The 18,964-nt window shown below is 38.7% G+C and overlaps 1 protein-coding gene across 6 annotated transcripts; it reads right to left on the minus strand.

The window, feature by feature from the left end:
• Window positions 1-226: 226 nt before the first annotated feature.
• tead3a (TEA domain family member 3 a) lies at window positions 227-17,224 on the minus strand. Of its 6 annotated transcripts, XM_084721126.1 has the most exons (14): window positions 17,015-17,224; window positions 11,354-11,593; window positions 5,768-5,832; window positions 5,253-5,315; window positions 5,089-5,151; window positions 3,634-3,645; window positions 3,113-3,223; window positions 2,961-3,004; window positions 2,799-2,860; window positions 2,099-2,232; window positions 1,807-1,977; window positions 886-1,026; window positions 634-786; window positions 227-514 (listed from the first exon to the last, which is right to left on the minus strand). In XM_084721126.1, the coding sequence occupies exons 2-14, from the start codon at window positions 11,358-11,360 to the stop codon at window positions 401-403; spliced, it is 1,140 nt and encodes a 379-aa protein (XP_084577252.1). In that variant the 5' UTR covers window positions 11,361-11,593; window positions 17,015-17,224; the 3' UTR covers window positions 227-400. The 6 variants fall into 6 exon arrangements, with proteins under 6 accessions (XP_084577252.1, XP_084577255.1, XP_084577254.1 ...); XM_084721129.1 differs by lacking the exon at window positions 5,253-5,315; XM_084721128.1 differs by lacking the exon at window positions 5,089-5,151.
• Between the last annotated feature and the right edge of the window lie 1,740 nt (window positions 17,225-18,964).

Here is an 18,964-nt window from a genome sequence, read left to right on the forward strand (position 1 = left end):
TAGCTTGAAAATGAGCATAATATGGGCACTTAAAAAAAGCCTAATACCTATAATGAACTGTGACATTTTGAGCCAAACATCAGGAGATGTACACTGTGAGTTTCACAAGGTGAGACATTTCTGCGACTGAATAATTACACTGGATAACATCACCACACCATGTTGTGGTTGAAATCTACAAAATTAGTTGCACTTTAGTTTTTAAGTCATAGGATGTTGTTTGACAAATGTGTGCATAGTTTGAAGGAAGTGCATACATGACAGGTGTGACGACAGTGTGACTGTTGGTCTGTTAAAAAGTGTGTGTTTAGAATAGTGGAGTGGAGATTCTGTGTGTTTATGCTGTATGTATGTATGTCAAAAAGTCTGTGGAGAGTCTCTGCAAGCACACAGCGTGCTGCTAGTCGTTAACTAGTCGATAAACATGGTACTGTGCTCCATGTTCGCTAGTGGACACCTCAAACACAAAGGCGATGCACAGTAGAGTCTCCTGAGTCTCTCTGTTGGACACCACCTGTAGCAAGAGAAAGTAAAAAACACTGAGGTTATGATTTAATAATAAAGCAGGGGAACTCACACCTGTTCAGAGATACAGAGGTGTGCACGCACACACAGACACAGACACACACAGACCTGTAAGATGGTGAAGTTCTCCAGTACGCTGTTCATCATGTATTTTTCTGGCAGGTGTTTGAGTTTGTGGATGAAGTTGATCATATATTCACACATGGGCGAACGATGGATGCGGAACATATACTTTCCTCCTTCCAGATGTGCATATTCAGTCTGAATTAGAGGAGACCAAACATGAACATCATGCCAATATGGTTTGTTATAAATACGTTATGTGCATTAATAATTTTACAAAAACCTTCATCTTCTCACCTCAACCTTCTCTACCACCTGTTTGCCGAAGGAGCAGACCTTTGTTGAGACACTGATGGTGATGTTTTCTGTTCCACTGTACTGGCTGCTCACTCCGTAGAACACCCCAGAACCCTCCTCAATATCACTGCTCAGGTCAGCCTGAAACAAGCACAAAAAGATGGACTGAACAAATGTGTACAGAGAGAAACGAGTAGAGGAAAATCAGCCAATTCCAAAGACACACCATCCATATGTGTATACCAGCTCGTGTCTAGAGATCAGGGTTACTACTTTGGTTCATCTTGCAAAAGGTCTCAAATTTCTTTTACACAATTAAGTGCCATTACATGCTCTAAGCAACATAATAAACTTTAACAGTTTGAAGTAACATGCCAAGGTATGCTGCAATGCACTAACAAAGGCAGGGAAGACGACAACTAGACTCATAAACAATGATGTAAATAAAACACAGTGTAAAATACTTTAAAACTATACATTCAAGAGTCTGTTAAAAACTCCACATGGCACCATTACATACACTGTTTAACAAGCAACTACCAAAAAGTCACTTCCTGTGTAAACTCCTGCTCCATAATCACATTGCTTTGCTTCCCCCATGTGGTGCAGCATGTTATAACCTCAGACTGTAAATTATATAATGTAAAACATGAACTTGCACCAACTATAAAATATATTGACTGACAATTAGATGAAATTACTTTTTGTTTTTAAGATTATTTTTGGGCTTTTTGCTTTTATTAGGATAGGACAGCTGAAGATATGACAGGAAAGGGGGGGAGAGAGAGGGGATGACACGCAGCAAATGTGCCGCAGGCGGAAATCGAACCAGCAGCCGCTGCAGAGGACTGACAGCCTCAACATATGGTGCGCACGCCCCATCAACTGAGCTATAGGGGCACACTGGTTTTGTGTACTGACCCAGAACTTGACAAGGAAGAATGCGTTGTGTGGCCCCTTTTCATATAGCTCCTTCAGCCCTCCTTTCTTCTCAGAAAACTTGTCGTAAATCTGTCTCACATCTATGGACTCCAACACGGGGTCGTTGTAGCCTGGGTTTGATGGGCTGATGTGTACGAACAGGTGCTTATACTGTAGGGAGGAAGGAGAAGTGATAAGAAGGAGAAGTGATAAGAAGGAGAGGAAAGACGTGGTTTTGGCAAAGTGTTATATTATGTATTATGAAAATGATATATTATGTAAATGCCTGTACCGTCTCTCTGTCTCTCTGTGTCTCCAGAAAAGCAGAGTACTCCAGTAACCGTAGTTTTGCTGAGGCAATGGTTCTGTCCTGCCACACAGGAGCTGCTATAGCTGCAGGGCGTGAGGGAGTCAGGGGCTCATAACCTGCCACACATTTAAACCACAAAAAACACAATTAATATAACAATAATCATTGCTAAAAGGAGCTGGATCACAAGTTTAGTACATTATATCAATACATAAAGACAATATCATTATGTCCACTTTACACAATTACAGAAGAGGCTGCCACCCTCAGTTTTCTGATTTTGGCCATAAAAGAAATAAACACAAATAACTGTAATCAGTTAAATGTAGTAAATTTGAATTTAAATCGACTCCACTAACATACATAAAACATGACTTAACAATAAGAACATTTAACAAAAGTATAACATTCAGCTGAATAACAATCATGATTCATAGATAAAACAATTCTTTTTTGTCACCATTATTAGCTTTGTGCTTGGGCAGTGACACAGATGTGCCATTGGAATTTCAAAACCAAGGTGCATCTTGATGATATGGATCAATGTTTTACGTTTTTCATCGATGATACTGGATCATTAGGCTGGAGATGCATACGGAACACAAAAATATCTCCAGTCTTACACTCCTAGTTGCTAAATACTCAAAACACTATAACCTGGTGAGTTTGTGTTCACACTTACTGATAGGTGCAGGGACAGGGGCTGGTAGTGTCGTGTATGGTGGCTGTGCAAAGGGCTTGATGCTATAAAAAGCCAGAGTAAGAACAAAAAGTGAGCAACTGTAATAGTTAAAGCATAAGACCCTTTCTGATTTTAACCAAACAAATTGCCAGTGATACTTACTCCTGAGAATGTCCAGGCTGTCCTGGCATAGGGCCGGGCCAAAACTAAACAAAATGAAAGAAGAAGGGGAAACAGAGCAGATAGTATTACTCAGACGTTTACCCGTAGGGTAGAAAAGAGCAGATGTGTGTTCATGTGTGTTTGTGCCTCACTCTGACTGGTGGAGGGAATGGAGTCTGGGGTTTCATTACACTAGCAGACACAATCTGAGCTGATGAGAGGTTGGCTACTGTCTGCAGCGCCTTGTCTTTGGATACCTGGTCCTGAATGAGGAAGAAAGTAACACATAATGATATTGCTCAATCTTGAAAAATCCAGTAAAATTGAAGTTAATGATCCAAAGTCAGCCAACCTCCAAGGCCAGTTTATACAGCGAGCCAGCCAATATTACACAGTACTTTAGCATGATGCAGTAACTATGAGGGAAGACAGGACAGAGTGCAAAGCAAATATGGGGGGATGCCAAAGCAGGAGGCGCACCAAGCTAGCAGTCTAGAGAGCTAACTGTAGCCATCACCAGTGTTTAACTAAAGCCACTAAAAACAAAAAGAGTAATGAGCAGGATGTTTGAGTCTGGCAGGAGAACTGGATTGTGGACTAGCAAGTAATGTGATGCCAACCACAAAGCACAAAGCCTGAAGCGGAAAACTGTAGTTGCATAACCAAAACTTACCAAGTTCATGGCCTATGGCAAAGAAGACACATTATTAATTAACTTAGGACATTCAAATAAAAACAGATCACAGATTCACTGTTAAGCAATGAGGAAAAACACATTGCTTTCTAAACTGAGGTGACTACACCCCGAACCTGGCTCAACAGTCACACTAAGCTCAAAAACATTAATCCAACACTAACATGACAAACTATTATCTGAGTGCTGACATTTATACCAGGAACTACACTGGCCTGTAAATCTGAACAAGTAACACTCCCCAAATGCGTATCAGAGAGCAGCAAGTTAAATGCCTTTAGCGTAAAACAATATCACAAAGAACCTTCATTACAGGACATGATAAAACCACAAGAGAACTGCTTAAACAGGAAAGATATGAAGGAAAGAACGTGGAGATCAGAAGTGATTTAAGAGAGAAAACTGAAATTCTTCACATGGGCACATTACAAGGATAGTTTTGATTATTTTAAGTGGGGTAGTATGAGGTACTTATTGATAATCGGTGTATCACCCATAGTAGATGGCGGTCAACACACTCCTGTTTGGAGAAGCAGAGAAATGAACCAGCACACAAGCTAAGCAATGTACCACTGTGGACAGGGTCAGCAGCAAAACTCATTTACCGCACCGCAAATTGGGAGTGTGCTGACCTCTATCTCCTGTCAGCAATACACTGACTATGAATAAGTACCTCATACAAGTCCACTTAATAATCCCAACTATCCCCTTAAACACTCCTTGCATGTCTGTGTGTATATGTAAGCATTCGTGTAAATTACTACAGCCATGCACATGCTTCAGTCAACCAAAATGGCTACTGAATTTCATGCAATTATCTTTCCAAAGCCATAAGTCTCTTGAAATAAGTAAACTGATCAATTTTATTGCCATGCATTATACGAAAAAAACACATTACCACATATTATACACTAACATATTCAAAATGTGTTTTTTTTCACAAAGTATCACCAGAAAACCTAAAATACAGACAGAAAGCAAACGAGTGAGAACTTAAGGGAATACAAGTAAACAAAATAAATGTTTTCACGGCCTGAGACACATTCCCACAGCCACCAATGAACACTATTTCAGTGCACTAATGATGGTATTATAACCACGAACCTAAGTGTTTACTGTTTGTAAGCTGGACTGAGACTTCTCCATAAAGGTATGTGTTAGATGCCTCTTTAGGATTAATTTTTCATCACAAAATGACTCAGTACTTGCAGACCTCACCTAGTCCCTGTAGCCATAACATGTACTTACATTTTTGAGGAGGTGCACGTTAACTATGGCAGGACCCCCAATGCACATATGGACCCCAAACAGTGAAGCATAAATCTGCCATCAGCTCTGACAAAGACCATCTATAGTGATTCAATGGGTTTAGTCGGATTCGGGCCACATGCAGAGCAAAGCAGCTAGCATGGTAAAGTCAGTGAGCGTGTGTACCTTGAGCTTAGACTGAATCTCACGCGATTTTCTCTTGGCCAAGACTTGCAGGTGACTAGAGACCTGACGAAAGACAGGATGGAGGAAAGAGGATGGAAGGAAAAGGAAAAGAAGAGGGGATGTGACTACAGAGAGAGGGGAGAGTTGATTAAGTAAACACCCACCTTGATGCTGGTCTGGTATTCTCGTACCCTCTTACGTGCCAGAACCTGAATATGACTAGACACCTAAAGGGTCAGGGTTACCCCCGTGAAATAAACACACATTCACAGCATGATTTAGCAATTTTAAATAACCACAGTGCATGAACATTGGTTGCATCTAGATGGAAACCACAGACCCGCAAAAGATCATGTAAGGGTGATCATTTTAACCCAGACCATGATCTTTCCTTAATCAAGTGTTTTTGTCCTTAAAACTTAGCAGATCAGTTGCCACATTAAAAAACATTAGTATGTACAACATGCACAATGGAGAAAGAGCATGCACAAATCTGGCAAATTTCTTAAGTCTAGGGTTCCCATCTAGACAGGACCATTAATAATCACATCTAAGGTGAATAGGTAAATCACAATAAAATAACAAAACACTAGCAGGTAGGTAAGGTGAATCTAGCAAATCATGTTACAAAACACATGTAAATGCTGTAGTCATCAATGTAGTCATCAGTCATGCTTACCTGTTTGCGTGTGCGCGTCTTCCCTGTTCGTAACTTGATATAGCGCGCTATGAGCTCATTTCGACCTAAGATTGAAAGAGACAAAAGATAAAATCAAAAGCACGTACTTAAACTTGCAAGAATGGAACTAGGCTGTAAGGCAATTTGAGCGTAGTGGCTGCAAGAGGTATTGAAACTTCTGTGTTCATCACATGGCGCACACAGGCCCAAAAAGCATTTTTCCCATACATAATCATTGCAAAGGCAAAGCTATAAATTGAATAATTTTTTGGGAGCATCACAACCCCCTTGAAATTGATTAATTAATTAGATCTGGTTGGTCCAATAACATTTGGAAATTTTAAATGAGGTGTGGATCCATATGATTTGATTATTTTAGCCCATGTATGTGTGCAGGGAGCCGACACGAAGTCAGCCAGCTCTATGGGGCCAAAACATAGAAGGAAAGAAGCATGAGGAAGCCTGCAGAGGATTTCCAGCACATTTTTGAGCAATTCTCATTAGACACAATGAAACACTATCTTTGAAACTAGTATCCATTTCTCTTCGTACAACCATGACCTGAACTTCATGACTTCAAGAAAACCGCAACTTAAATTTGACCAGCCACAAAATCACCACAATGTTACAGCAGCCTTCCCTCAGTATCCACATTATTATCGCACACCGAGGTAGAACTGAACACTCTGTTTTTGAAGGCAAAACAATGTAAAATTTTATCATGATCTGGAAATAGGCTGAATCCGATGTGTTCATTAACTGGATTGTGCAATTCTATGTAATTTGGCTATTGCCTAACCATTCTGTTGGGAAATAACCAATTTGTGCCAAATAGAGGTGATCAAATAAATGTCAAACGATCCCTTAGTTTTTGTCTGTGGTACATTGACAAATTAGGCATCCATGTTTTTAGTTACACAACTCTAACCACTTGTGCAACTCTCCTTTTTTGAATGAAACGCATATGAACCAAAAAGGTAATGGTGAAAGGAGTGAGTGACCTAACATATTAACATTAACAACACAAGTCAAATTTAATCAGTACTTGATCAATAATCTACTGCAAACCACACAATCTCTGTTTTGGTTTGTATTTTACAATGTTCATATTCTTAAATACACTCGTAACACATGTCGCAAGACCATGTGTTTTTCAGCCGTAGGATCACAGTGAAATTGAGGATTTCAACTGGTCAAATGTAGTTGTACTGCATTCACAGATCACGATTTGGTATGAAGCAAAACAAGATGAAGAAAGATGTGAAAACTTTTTCCATCTACAGAGTGCATTTGAAATGAAGCCAGCATAATATGAAAGTTTAATGAGTCTGCAGTTTTTAGCGTCTGTGTATGTGAGAACACGGTGATGCTCTCATAAGTCTACTACATTCCCACACACACAATTACATGTACTGTCAAGCTTTCACTTTCTGTGGCTGTATGAGACTCTCATTAAGGACAGTATGTGTTAATTTAGAGTCAGCTGTGGCCTTGCTCGATGGTAGACCTCTAAAGCAACAAGTTGTGGGAATAGAGGGAAAAAGAAGAGAGGTCATCATTTAGTTAACTTCCAAAATGTGGCAACTGCAGACTGCCTGGTCAGCTTTTTCTTTCTCTGCCTCCCTCAGCTCCAAACCACACCTGATGAGCAGCTTGTCTCTAATCGTAACTGGTGAGCAACTCACTATTCACTCTGCAGCAGATGTCAGAATTAGAGAGAGGCTAAACATAAAGGTGACCAAATGAAGCCTTACAAACTGATTCCACGGCTGTAATCTGTTAATCACATATACACATGTACTAACATCATCATCATAACCATCCTTTTTTCTGGGAAGTGGTGCGATGCTGTAGGGACTTAGGTCACATCAAGATGAGTCACTTCAGTTCTGTGGAGTTACCAGAATTCCCCAAAATCAACAGAAGGGGCTGACTCAGACGCAGCAGTCTGCTCCAATTCCCAAAACAGGACACATGCACTTTCCTGCAGCTAACCCCACATAAGACCAAACACTTTTCTTCAGAAGTCTACTGTGGTTCCATTTGTTGTAATGTGTGGGATTTTACACCCTGACACAAAGACAAAAGGAGGAAGACTTAGGAATTCTTTTCAATTCAGTTTCTTTGCAAGTAACCATGCTTGTTCAAAAATCAGATAATTTCATGTAAATTTATCTCTCACTTTCATCCCTTATCTGCCATATAAATCAAGTGACAGCCCATCTGCTTCCAAGTTAAAATAAGAGATTATCAAAAAGAAAGTTTAAGCAGAGTACAGCGAGTGGGCCAGAGACATAACAAAACTAAAACTCAAATTTAACTTTATCTGGTGATTATTTAATGTGGTTACACAATTAAAAATAGCAGGAAATAACTGCCATAACTTGCAAGGCATCTTGAAAATATCAAGCATATTTTACGTGGGACCAGTAGAGTCCAATATTCTCATAGAAGGGTGTGAAGAGGCTCTGCCAAATTTGTATTTGACAATCTGAATGAGACTGTCTTTGATCCGACTTGAGTTAGTCCAATCTATAAATGGACACCTGCCCCACAGAAATTCGACCACATTCCCAAAAATATTTGATCTAGTAAGCCACTTTGCTCACCAGAGCCTGTACTTATCAAACTGTTAGAAGAAGTGTATAATTTGGACTTTGTTGAATTTGCAATAGTCATAAAAGTTCACTAATCAAATTCCTTTTTACTTTAAAATGCTCTTAAATTCAAGAGAGCTCCAGTACAGTAGTGCAGACTAAATCGTTGAGGGTGCAGAAGACAGATGTGAGTGTGGAGGAATGCCATTGGTCATGATGAATAATATGCTCACTGAAGCAACATGAATAATCAGAATGGCTTTCTGCTTGTTTCCATTACAGCCAATGTTAATTTCATTCCGAATTTCTAGATTTATATACCACAAATATATGAGACTGTTATTACTTTCACCTATTAATTTCTACTGAAATGTGGGGTAAAAACTTGTCTCTGATATTTGCATAAATGTTGACCCTCTAGAGTATTCTGAATTGCAATTCTTGCAAGTTTAATAAATACAGGCCCCAGTATATATAGTGCCATTTTAAAAAAGGTTGACAGAACATCAAGAATGACATTCTAGACCCTTGGAGTCTTTAGTTTTTGTTGAGACTTCATTATTAAACTTTTCTGTAATTTCCAAGTTCATAGTTGAAGGTGTGATCTGCATTACACACTGTGACATGTTAGTTGCATTCCCACATCTCCCCAACATGTGTGTATGGGGGACAAAAACTCATCAAATCCCTTGCAACATAATGAAGTTAGGGTTGCGGCAATTCATCGATGAAATCGAAAATACGTTTATTTGCATATTGTGCATCAACAAATCGCTATGAACTGCGACATCTGCTCAGAGCATGGGTTCACCTGGAGAACAAGCTGCAGAGAGCAAGACTTGCCTCGATCATGTAAAGTGTGGTTGCATTTTAGACAGAGATGCAACAGTTTGGCTCTCTTTAGCTCCACAAACTGGACATGACTTATCACAGCAGGACAAATTGCTCTACATGAGTGTTGGAAGTGAAGCATCGAGTGACCTGTCTTCTTCTGGCAGCTGCAGCAGCATCACCCCATTGACTTTCTGTCAGCACCCAAACAAGATGTATGATGATTATCAACACATGGAACATGTTTCTGTTAGTAAACGTCATTTAAGATAGATTTTTGTCTCTTCATCACCCCCGTGTTAAATGTGGCATCTGCATCACTGACAGGGATTCTAATAAATAAGGAGGAAAATAGAAAAAACTTAAAATATGCCACTATTATCATTATTCTAATGTGCTTTGTGTGTCTATTTTTCAGGATTATAATTGAATAAAATATCGAAATATTAATGAGACAAAGTTTTGATATGTATTTTAGGTAAAGTAATTGTTATATAATTGACTAATAACAAAATAATAATTTGATTAATCGATAAATTAATTGATTAATTGAAAAAAAAAAATCAATAGATTAATCCTCTAAAAAAAACTTTGTCGTTAGGTGCAGCCCTAAATATAGTAGTCAGGAACTGACCTAAAAATGTAAGTCTGATACTAAAATATAAACACTACAATAAGTAGCCTTTGTTTTATCCATAACACCCTGTGAGTGCAAGTAATCTGTCTGCTGATCATCCTTATTTTGGAGTACATGCTTGACACCCCTATTCAGGGTGACATCATGGTAGTAACACATGACTGAGAGTGAAGACAGCTTAGAGACTGGAGCTCAATTACGACTGGCCTAGTTTTGCAGGAGATATACTCACATGTGGAAAACTGATTTCTCGAATTATTATAAAATTCTTCTTTTAGGTTAACGGGAATCTCTTCCTGGTTTCAACAGATATAGAGACAAATTTCTGAACTCAACTGATCCAGTTAAGGAACACTAAAATGGTTCAAACTGCTTCACAATTACATTTATCCACATGAGCCACTTTCAGTCATGAACTGTAATCCATAAATGCTCTTCCAATTTTGCCAGTTTATTTCTGGTTTTGGTTTGGAAAGAACTTCAGTTCATTAATTCATTCTGCCAATTTAGGACCCAGCAACATGTCTGTAACATCTCCTACACTGTTCAAGTGCTACAGGCTGGTGTTCCTTCAGGCTGGTTTGAAAATGAGAGACACCAGTGGATTAAAGTGAGCATGGGTATTATGTTCAAAGTGTCAGTGTAGCTTTCGAATGTGTGAATGTGTGTACTATCCTTTGTTTATTGAGGAGAAAGTGGGGCTGGTCAACACACTGAGCCCACACTTCCACAAAAGGAGAAAAAGCCGCAATGTTGAAACAAATTTTCCCTTTTTGTCGCATGGGATCAAATATCCTGTTTTCTTTCACAACACACACACACACACACAAATGCATGACATAGGCTACCACAGACAGGAATGCAAAACCTTAGCCAAAAAAAGAAAAATGCTGGGAATGTTGGATGCGAGCCAAGGCCTTCAATAAGAAATGGACAAAATACATCAAAGCTTTGGCCAACTCACAGGCATCATCCTGAACAGAACTAAATGAAAACTCTATACAACACTACACCACTAATTATACAGTTCAATAGAGCATTATGAAGTAGCAATTCTTGCCCAGGTTAATGAGCAATCTAGCAACTTCTTCACATGCTAATCCTAACCTGACATGAAATGTCAACCTGCTCCGCAAGTGTTGGCTGGCAGATCACCTGGACACAGACTAACACATCTTAACAAGAGCTATTTAAGTGGAGAGATGAACCTGGTGAAGACCTTGCGATTACTTAAAATTAAGACCCAAGTTGTTAAAAACTATAGTGACAAAATTCGTGACAAACTTCTGCCAGTAAATGCGTGATCTAATGTTTCTGCTGATGGCTCCACGACGGGAAACCCTTCACAACCAAGGTACAGTGATGTTCTTTCTTGTCATTTGGTCATTTCATGGGTAAAATATCTCAGCAGACATTATCAGAAACAAGACGTGACGCCTTTGAATTTGAGACTGGAGGAGGGACAAGGTGGATGGCTGGATGACAATGATAAACTTAGAACAGAAACTTGCAGTCCCTTACCATACATCTTCCCCTCGTCTGAAAGAATGATCTTCCTCCTGCCGCAGGGAGGGTAGATGGCCAGAGCTTCCTGAAAGCTCTGCTCAATGTCTGGACTCCACACTCCTTCAGGGTCACCATCCAATCCACGGTCCGCCCCGTCCACCAGTCCTTCTCCATCGGCACCCTCCTCCTGCGCCCCATCAGGGCTGCCACGGCAACTCCACTCCGACGCAATGATGACGGCTCCGACCACAACACCTAGAACACACAGGGCAAGCCATTACTGAGAATTCACTGTTTGTTAAGCCCTGCCCTCTTAGTTACTGGTGCTATGACCGTCAAACTTTCCATTCTCGCATGGCATGCAGTCTACAGTAATAACAGTGGCAGATTTAAGACTAAAAATTAATGGTAAGATTTTATCAACAGTAGCTAATTGTCTAAATAAGCTAATGTTAGCTTACAAGTTTGTATTTTCAAAAGATATTTTTTTCACTTTTAACATTACAAGAGAAAGGGCTTTTAGGGTGAAGACCACCCAATGTCTTTGGTGAATGTAACGCTATCTTGGATAACATTGCTGGAAAGTAAACCTTCATCAAGTCCAGTAAAGCAAGACATAGATGCTAGCATCAGAGATGGGACAGCATGCAACAAGAGCTCATATATTGGGCATTTGTCATTTAAGAATTCCTTTCATTGGTTATCATGGCAAATTGCATTATGGAGTATCAAAAAAACAAAAGACACAATGAAAATGTCAATGTTTGTCCTGACTCAGCTTTCAGGACAGGTTTTGTTCCACATTAAAAAAGCATTACACCAAAATATCTCCCACAATGTGAGAGCAGAGAGCAGTATTTATTTTGATAGCTGATGAATTGAGACAAAAAAGGCACTGCAATCAGCAAGTTTTAAAGAAATTAATGCAGCGGTCTACTGGGTGTTTTGAAAACACAGTGCTGCTTTAAACCATCCATAAAAGCAACATATACAAACCCTCAAGTGTACAGTCTGTGTACAGGTAACAATAAACAAGACATTTTTGTGGTTAGAGAAATTTTCTGTATCTTAAACTCACTTACAGCAGGAAATTACCAGCACACGCACACAACAAAAACAGCCTGGACATCTATTCTGTATCTTTTTTCTTAAATTTGTTTTTTTTTCATACACAAATGAAGGGTGTTCATATGTTTTTCCTTGGTAACAAACTTTTTTTTTTCATTTTTATCTACGTGAAAATCCCTTGATCATGAATTGGATGAATTTCAAGCACTTAGCAAGTAAAAACATAAAAATCCAGTTAGTCTGTTCTGACTCTGGAACTCCTGCAGGACATCTTTTAAAACATGTTATTTTGGAGTGAGAGAAGTAGAGACACATGCCCTAAGCAGCACAGAGTATGGGAGGATGCCAAAGCAGCCATGAATGCTGTATCAGCACGAACCACACATGATTAAATTATGAAAAACAGCTTGATTTAAAACTAAAAGCAAAAAATAAAGACAACATATTAGAGCCTAACGTGCATCTGAGGCATATGTGCCAGTGGACAGGGAGAGACTTTATAATAAATCCAATTAATCTAAAAAGGATGATATGTAGTAGAAAAACTTGTCAGTTAATGTCCATGATTTGGCTTATCTCTTTGTCAATCAACAGAAAATGTACCTGCAACTAGCTATTTTGATAATCACCAAGTGTTTTCAGCAATTTTTCAAGCAAAAATTCTCAAACATTCTTCATTTCCAGCCTCTCAAATGTGACGATTTGCTATTTATCTGTCCATATATGATAGTGAATTGAATGTCTTAGGGTTTGATGGTGAGATAAAACAAGGAATTTGAAGATTATGATTCACATTTTATAGACAAAATAACTCACTGATAATATAAAGATTAATTGATAATGAAAATAATAAGTTGCAGCCCTTGTATGCAACCATGCTAATTAAAATAAAATCTGTTGGTTTTATGCATGAGAATGAAATAGGGAAATCAAGTGTGGCCTACAGCTACATCACACATTGTGTTGGACAGACAGGACTCTGCAGCTGCCAAGCATTGTGACAGATGTCTTGGACTCCATATACCACACCAAGAGCAAGATCAGATTCATCTGAAGTTGTTTACAGCTTCCATGGGTACAGGGTGTATTAATAGCTCTGGCATTCAGGGTTAAAGACCTCACAAGAAAAATGGCAAAACATTAAGAGCTTGTAAATTTATGAAGACACTGACTGCCAAGGTCAATGTAGACACTACCACTTGGTCCAGCTAATGAGGTTAGACCAGTGGATGGAAGCTGATAGATGACAAATTGACCATAGTTAGTAATGGCGAGACCAGTCAGTCATTTTCCTTAGCTAACTGTACTACGGAACCTAGTATCAAAGGCAGTACTTGAGCCTTATGAACTTCCCAGAAGCCTGCAACTTTGCCTGCATGGGCTACATGAGGAAATTACATTCTTTTGTTATTGTTGAGGATGCTCCAAGTCCCCTCAAACACAGGCACACATATGCAACATGAATGCTGCCTGGTGTGTAATGTTTTCCAGAGTGTGGCTAACGTGATCCCTGCCACAGAGGAACCACAGAGGATCAGTGTGGTCGCAGAGCTTTTCCTGCTGTGGTGGGCTTATTGGACACACTCTGCAGAGGGCCTTCCCAGTTTCAGTCTCTGCTGACAGGACTGTGCTGTTGCCATAGGGATCAGACAGGCCCTGTTGAGATGGTTAGGAAAGAGCAGAGTCTAAAAGAACAAGGAGGGGAGATACGATAGTCTTCCAAGTTTTACTGTGTGAGAAGTCAGCAACTGGGAAGATGTTCGTTTGTCCTGACTGGACCTGATTAACCATAATCTTCTGTTTGAGGTCCTGGAGACAACCTGGCCATTTTTAAGAACTCAAAAACACACTAATCATTTTTTAAATTACCCATGTACTTCAAAATCTTTGTTATATCAGAACTGCTTATAAGGAAGTGTTTTTTTTATATTTTAGGTGAGCAGTCGCTGGGGTATAACTGATCCAAAACGTAAGTAAAATAACTATATAACAGTGGTTCTCAACCTGGAGGTAAAGCTGACAGAACACTTGATGATTATGTTTCAATTTTCTAACTTTAGCCATGTGATATTTTCTCTTATTTAAACTCACAAAAGCCTTCAAATGAAATAAGCTGAGGTGTAAATATCCCACTTTGTTTTAACTACTCAAGGCTCATGTCCACACTAAGGTTACAACTTCTGATGATGGGTCATAGGTCTATATACCTTTATTCTACAGGGTCACAAGCCAAAAATGTTCGGAACTGCTGGATAGCATACTGTACATCGTCAGTGGGTGGCTTTTCAGGAAAAAAAATAATAATACTAATTAATTTGTTCATGGAACATTGAACATGGTCTTACAAGACTTTATGGTAATTCCCATGTTATAAAATCCTCTTAACTTTGAGTAAATCTTCAGTTAACTCAATTTAAATGATATATATTCACATATTCTGTCCTTATGCTGCTGAATTTCTCCTCTGGGAGATCAATAAAGGATTAGCTTACTGGCAGAATACTGTAGTTCAACGGCAGATATAAAAGATAAGAGTGTTCTGCTTTGACTTACACTGACAGAAAGGTGTTGTTTTAACTATACATTTATTACCAAGGTTGTAGTTTTATATAGGTGCAAACTGGACAACATATATGCCAGTACCAGTAAAGCTGCAACTGACCAATATCGTGCCAATCATACTGGCTGACTGAAATAGTGGTCAGGCTCTAGAAAACAATTATTCTTACTTTCAGGTGATTATACAGTAATGAAAACATGAATGTTTACTATTTGATTTCTGCCATGTTCATCCAATAAATACCCCTGAAACCTTACATACTGGACATTTGACACCTCTTGGAAAGTCTCTAAACAAACAGAGTTTTGTCAACTTGTGGCTGATCTGTTGTATTGGGTTGCATTAAAATGTAATATATACTGTAAAACTGGCAGGTTACTGATGAGCAACTGGGCTCAGATTTAAGAAACCATGCAACTGAGGCATCACAGCTGAAGCTTTGTCATTATGCACTGAAGACTATGCCAGTTTCAATATAGCTCCCAGTGGCCAAAAGGTCAGGTGTTTAGTGCAGTGAGAAGCCAGTAGAGCATTGAGCTAAATAAAGCTATGAGCTCAGCAAACACTGACAAGACACATGCACATGCACATTATGGGCTGCCTTCTGCGCCAATGGGAACAGCAGTGACATTAACTTGATTTCATCAAAGTACTTTCAGATTTCCGTGGCCCTTCTGATTAATACTAGGTTAGCAAAACAGACACTTGCAGCTAAATTTTAGAGCAAATCAACCAGGCCTGTTTCACAAAGACAAACTTTGACTGTGACTAAGATTTAACAGATAGTCTATCTATCTTAAGCAGGACTATGGCTTAATGAATTCTGGGAAAATAAAGACCTTTTTCAACTTAACCGTAGAGCAGTTTTTAATTGGAAAGTTTAGCCAAGACTTTTATATAATAAATAAATAAATTAATTAATTAATTAAAAAAAAAATCTGATATGGAAACAACATTGCAGTGACAGTAAACAGTGTTGTCCCACTGTTGAACAGAGATGTTCAAAACAGATAGAAAAATATGGTACAAGACGCAAAGAAATCATTGCTTTCCTCATAATAACGCTAGCAAACCATAAATTATGAGCCAGGTTTTCCTCTTTTTTTTAATCGTTGGGTGCTATTGATCAGTTTGTGGCACTGATTGTTACCATGGTAACATTGATCTTAAGCTTGAGTCAGCCTGGGGATAAGATGTCTAGTTTTCTGACTCACAATTAGTCCGTCTTTATTTTTGTGAAATGGTCTAATTGCAATAACCTAATATATGGGCAAAATTAAGACTAGTCTAGGACTACAGACTAGTCTAAAATATCTTTACGAAACCGGCAGCTGAAGCACTTGTATGAACTTCACAGCGTCAAACATAAAAGTTAGACCAATTTGATAATTCAGTCAGGATAGTTGTAGCTACCTGATAACAACAAAGGTGTCATTTCTTTTCTAACTTCTGTTGAACCAGTAAGACCAGTCTCACATGTTGGCGACACTTGAAATGAATCCTATCTGCTAGCATGAAACCTAACTAAGGTTAGAGGGAAAACTGAAATCACGTTCAACCGTTGGAAGCCGTTTAGCCAACTGTGAGTTGGCAAAATCCGTCTTTGATTTGATCCACAGTTGGGAAAAAACTTATACGTAACTGTGCCTATAAGTTGTTAAAACACTGTTAAACAACTTTCAAGTGTCGGAGGAAGAGTTAATATCGATATTTCAATGGATGTAGTACAGACAAGCCGATGATAACACGCTAGAGCTGGCATGCTAGTTTGTTAGCTTGCGGGCTAATAATACCTCCACAAACTCCACACTTAAGTCCGAGAGACGCCTGAAAAGTCTGAGTAAGTACAGTACGAGGGGTGAGTAAATAAAAGAGGAACTCCCTGGTCAACACACGAGGCTCTGAATCAGCAAAGCAGCAGCGGGAAAATGCGAAATATGTCAAATATCCCAAAACTTCAGGCACACGCGAAGCGAAGCAGCTGCTGCAGCAGCATGAAAGTTACTGCACACAACAAAGAAGCAGAAACTATCAGGGAGCACACTCACCTCACAATGGCTCTCCTGCCCCGCCGTTACAGACACACTCCGCTACTTATACGCTGGTTTATACGGCAGTTTTGCGCTCTGAATCGCGAGTATTTCCTCTGCAAATATAGTCGTGTTTGACAGAAAAAGGCGGAATGCCAAGTATGAGTTTGGTATGAAATCAACGCGCCGAGGACAACGCACAGCACAGAGGCGTGGCGTCGAAAACACGCGCACACGCAAAAGTTTTGTGGGTCCCAACAGAAACTCCTCCTCCCAGGACATCAGGCTATCCTTTGATGGGAGAAAATGGGAGAAAGGAGACTGCTGGTGATGATGTTCCTGTTCTCTCTCACAAAATACAGGCTAGATAAGTGGTGGACTCCCCCCTCAGTCTGGCACTCTTACGTAAATTATGTTTAACTCATCGGAAGCTAACTACATTTCATTTTTATATTTCATTTATATCTTAATTTGTGCAGTACTAACCTAACAATATATGTTATTTGTGCAATAATTCAGCTGTTTAATACTGTGTGCAATCATTAAAATTCAATAGTCCAGTACACTGGTATAATTACTGAACTTATTTATTTATACAGTGCATTTTAACTGACCTATACTCTTATTTACAATACTTCAACAATACTGTACACAATACTGCATCCTAACACACGTATCCCCCATCTTAGCATAATTGTTGTTTTTACACTATTGTGGACCACTGCTATATATATTGTTGTATATTTTGTTGTTTGCGCATTTGTACAACTCTCATTTATAATGCACATATTTTTAAACCTTTTTTTTTTTTTTTTTTTTAGATACATACCATTTCTATACTTTCTTGAATGGAGCAACTATAACACAATTTCCACTCAGGGATTAACAAAGTTTGTCTGATTCTGATTCTGGAAGAGGTATAGATCCTTTACTTAAGTAAAATTACCAGTACAGAAATGTTTGCAAGCAAAAGTCCAGCTTGAAAAATCCCATTTAAGTAAAAGTACACAGGTTTGCACCCTCTGACTTTTATATTACATAATTAGGGTAATGTGAAAACACCATGTTACTGTTGTTGCTGCTGGAGGTGGAGCTAGTTTGAACTATTTACAGACTGGGTTGTACCAACAAAAACTTATTAAGTCTAAAATAAAGTCTAATCTGCTTTAAAATGAGTAAATCTAGTTTTAAATTACTCATAACTAACAATTAAAAAACAATCTCTGTTAAGTAAATCCAAGTTTATTGACCAAAATTAAATAGGGTCTAATCTATATGGAGATGCATACTTAGCAAAATTTAAATAAATAAATAAATTGCTGGGAACTATCTGACCCAGTAATTTTAAAAGAGGGGATGGATTACCATTGGCTGTTATGTATTTGTAACTTTACATTGTTTGCTAGCTAAAAAAAAGTTAGCCTAGTTAGCCTTCTCAAAACTTTGCTGGTCAGATTAGAGCAATGTACTTATAATACAAATACAAACAAACAAATACAAATACAAACAATGCAATACAAATAAGACAAATAATACGAGATTAAAAACAAAGATTATTTGGTGGAGTGGTTAGCAACTTTGGATGTCTGAAATGTGACCCAGACAATATGCTTATTGTAAGACCTCAGAAGCCATAAAGGCTGTTTAATCTTTGACTATGTGTTGTATATCTTGTTAAATTGTCCACCGTGTAAAATCATCTTATAACGAACTAGTATGCTAACTGAAGCTGTCCAATAAATGTAGAAGAAACCTTGAAAATAAAGAACAGTACTTGAGTACATGCAGGGTACTTAGTTTCTTTCCACAACATAAGGTATATTCTGCTCCGGTAACTTGTCCTGTTTATAGTGACCCCCGATATTCAGCTTTTAGTGTATACATAGTGTTTATGCACACATGATGTCTCTTTGACACCGGTGTAAGAAATATTCAGATCCTTAGTTTATATTTGACAAGTTCTGCATT

This window comes from Lutjanus erythropterus, chromosome 6 (genome assembly GCF_056507025.1).
Source record: "Lutjanus erythropterus isolate fLutEry1 chromosome 6, fLutEry1.hap2, whole genome shotgun sequence".
Lineage (NCBI taxonomy): Eukaryota > Metazoa > Chordata > Actinopteri > Lutjaniformes > Lutjanidae > Lutjanus > Lutjanus erythropterus.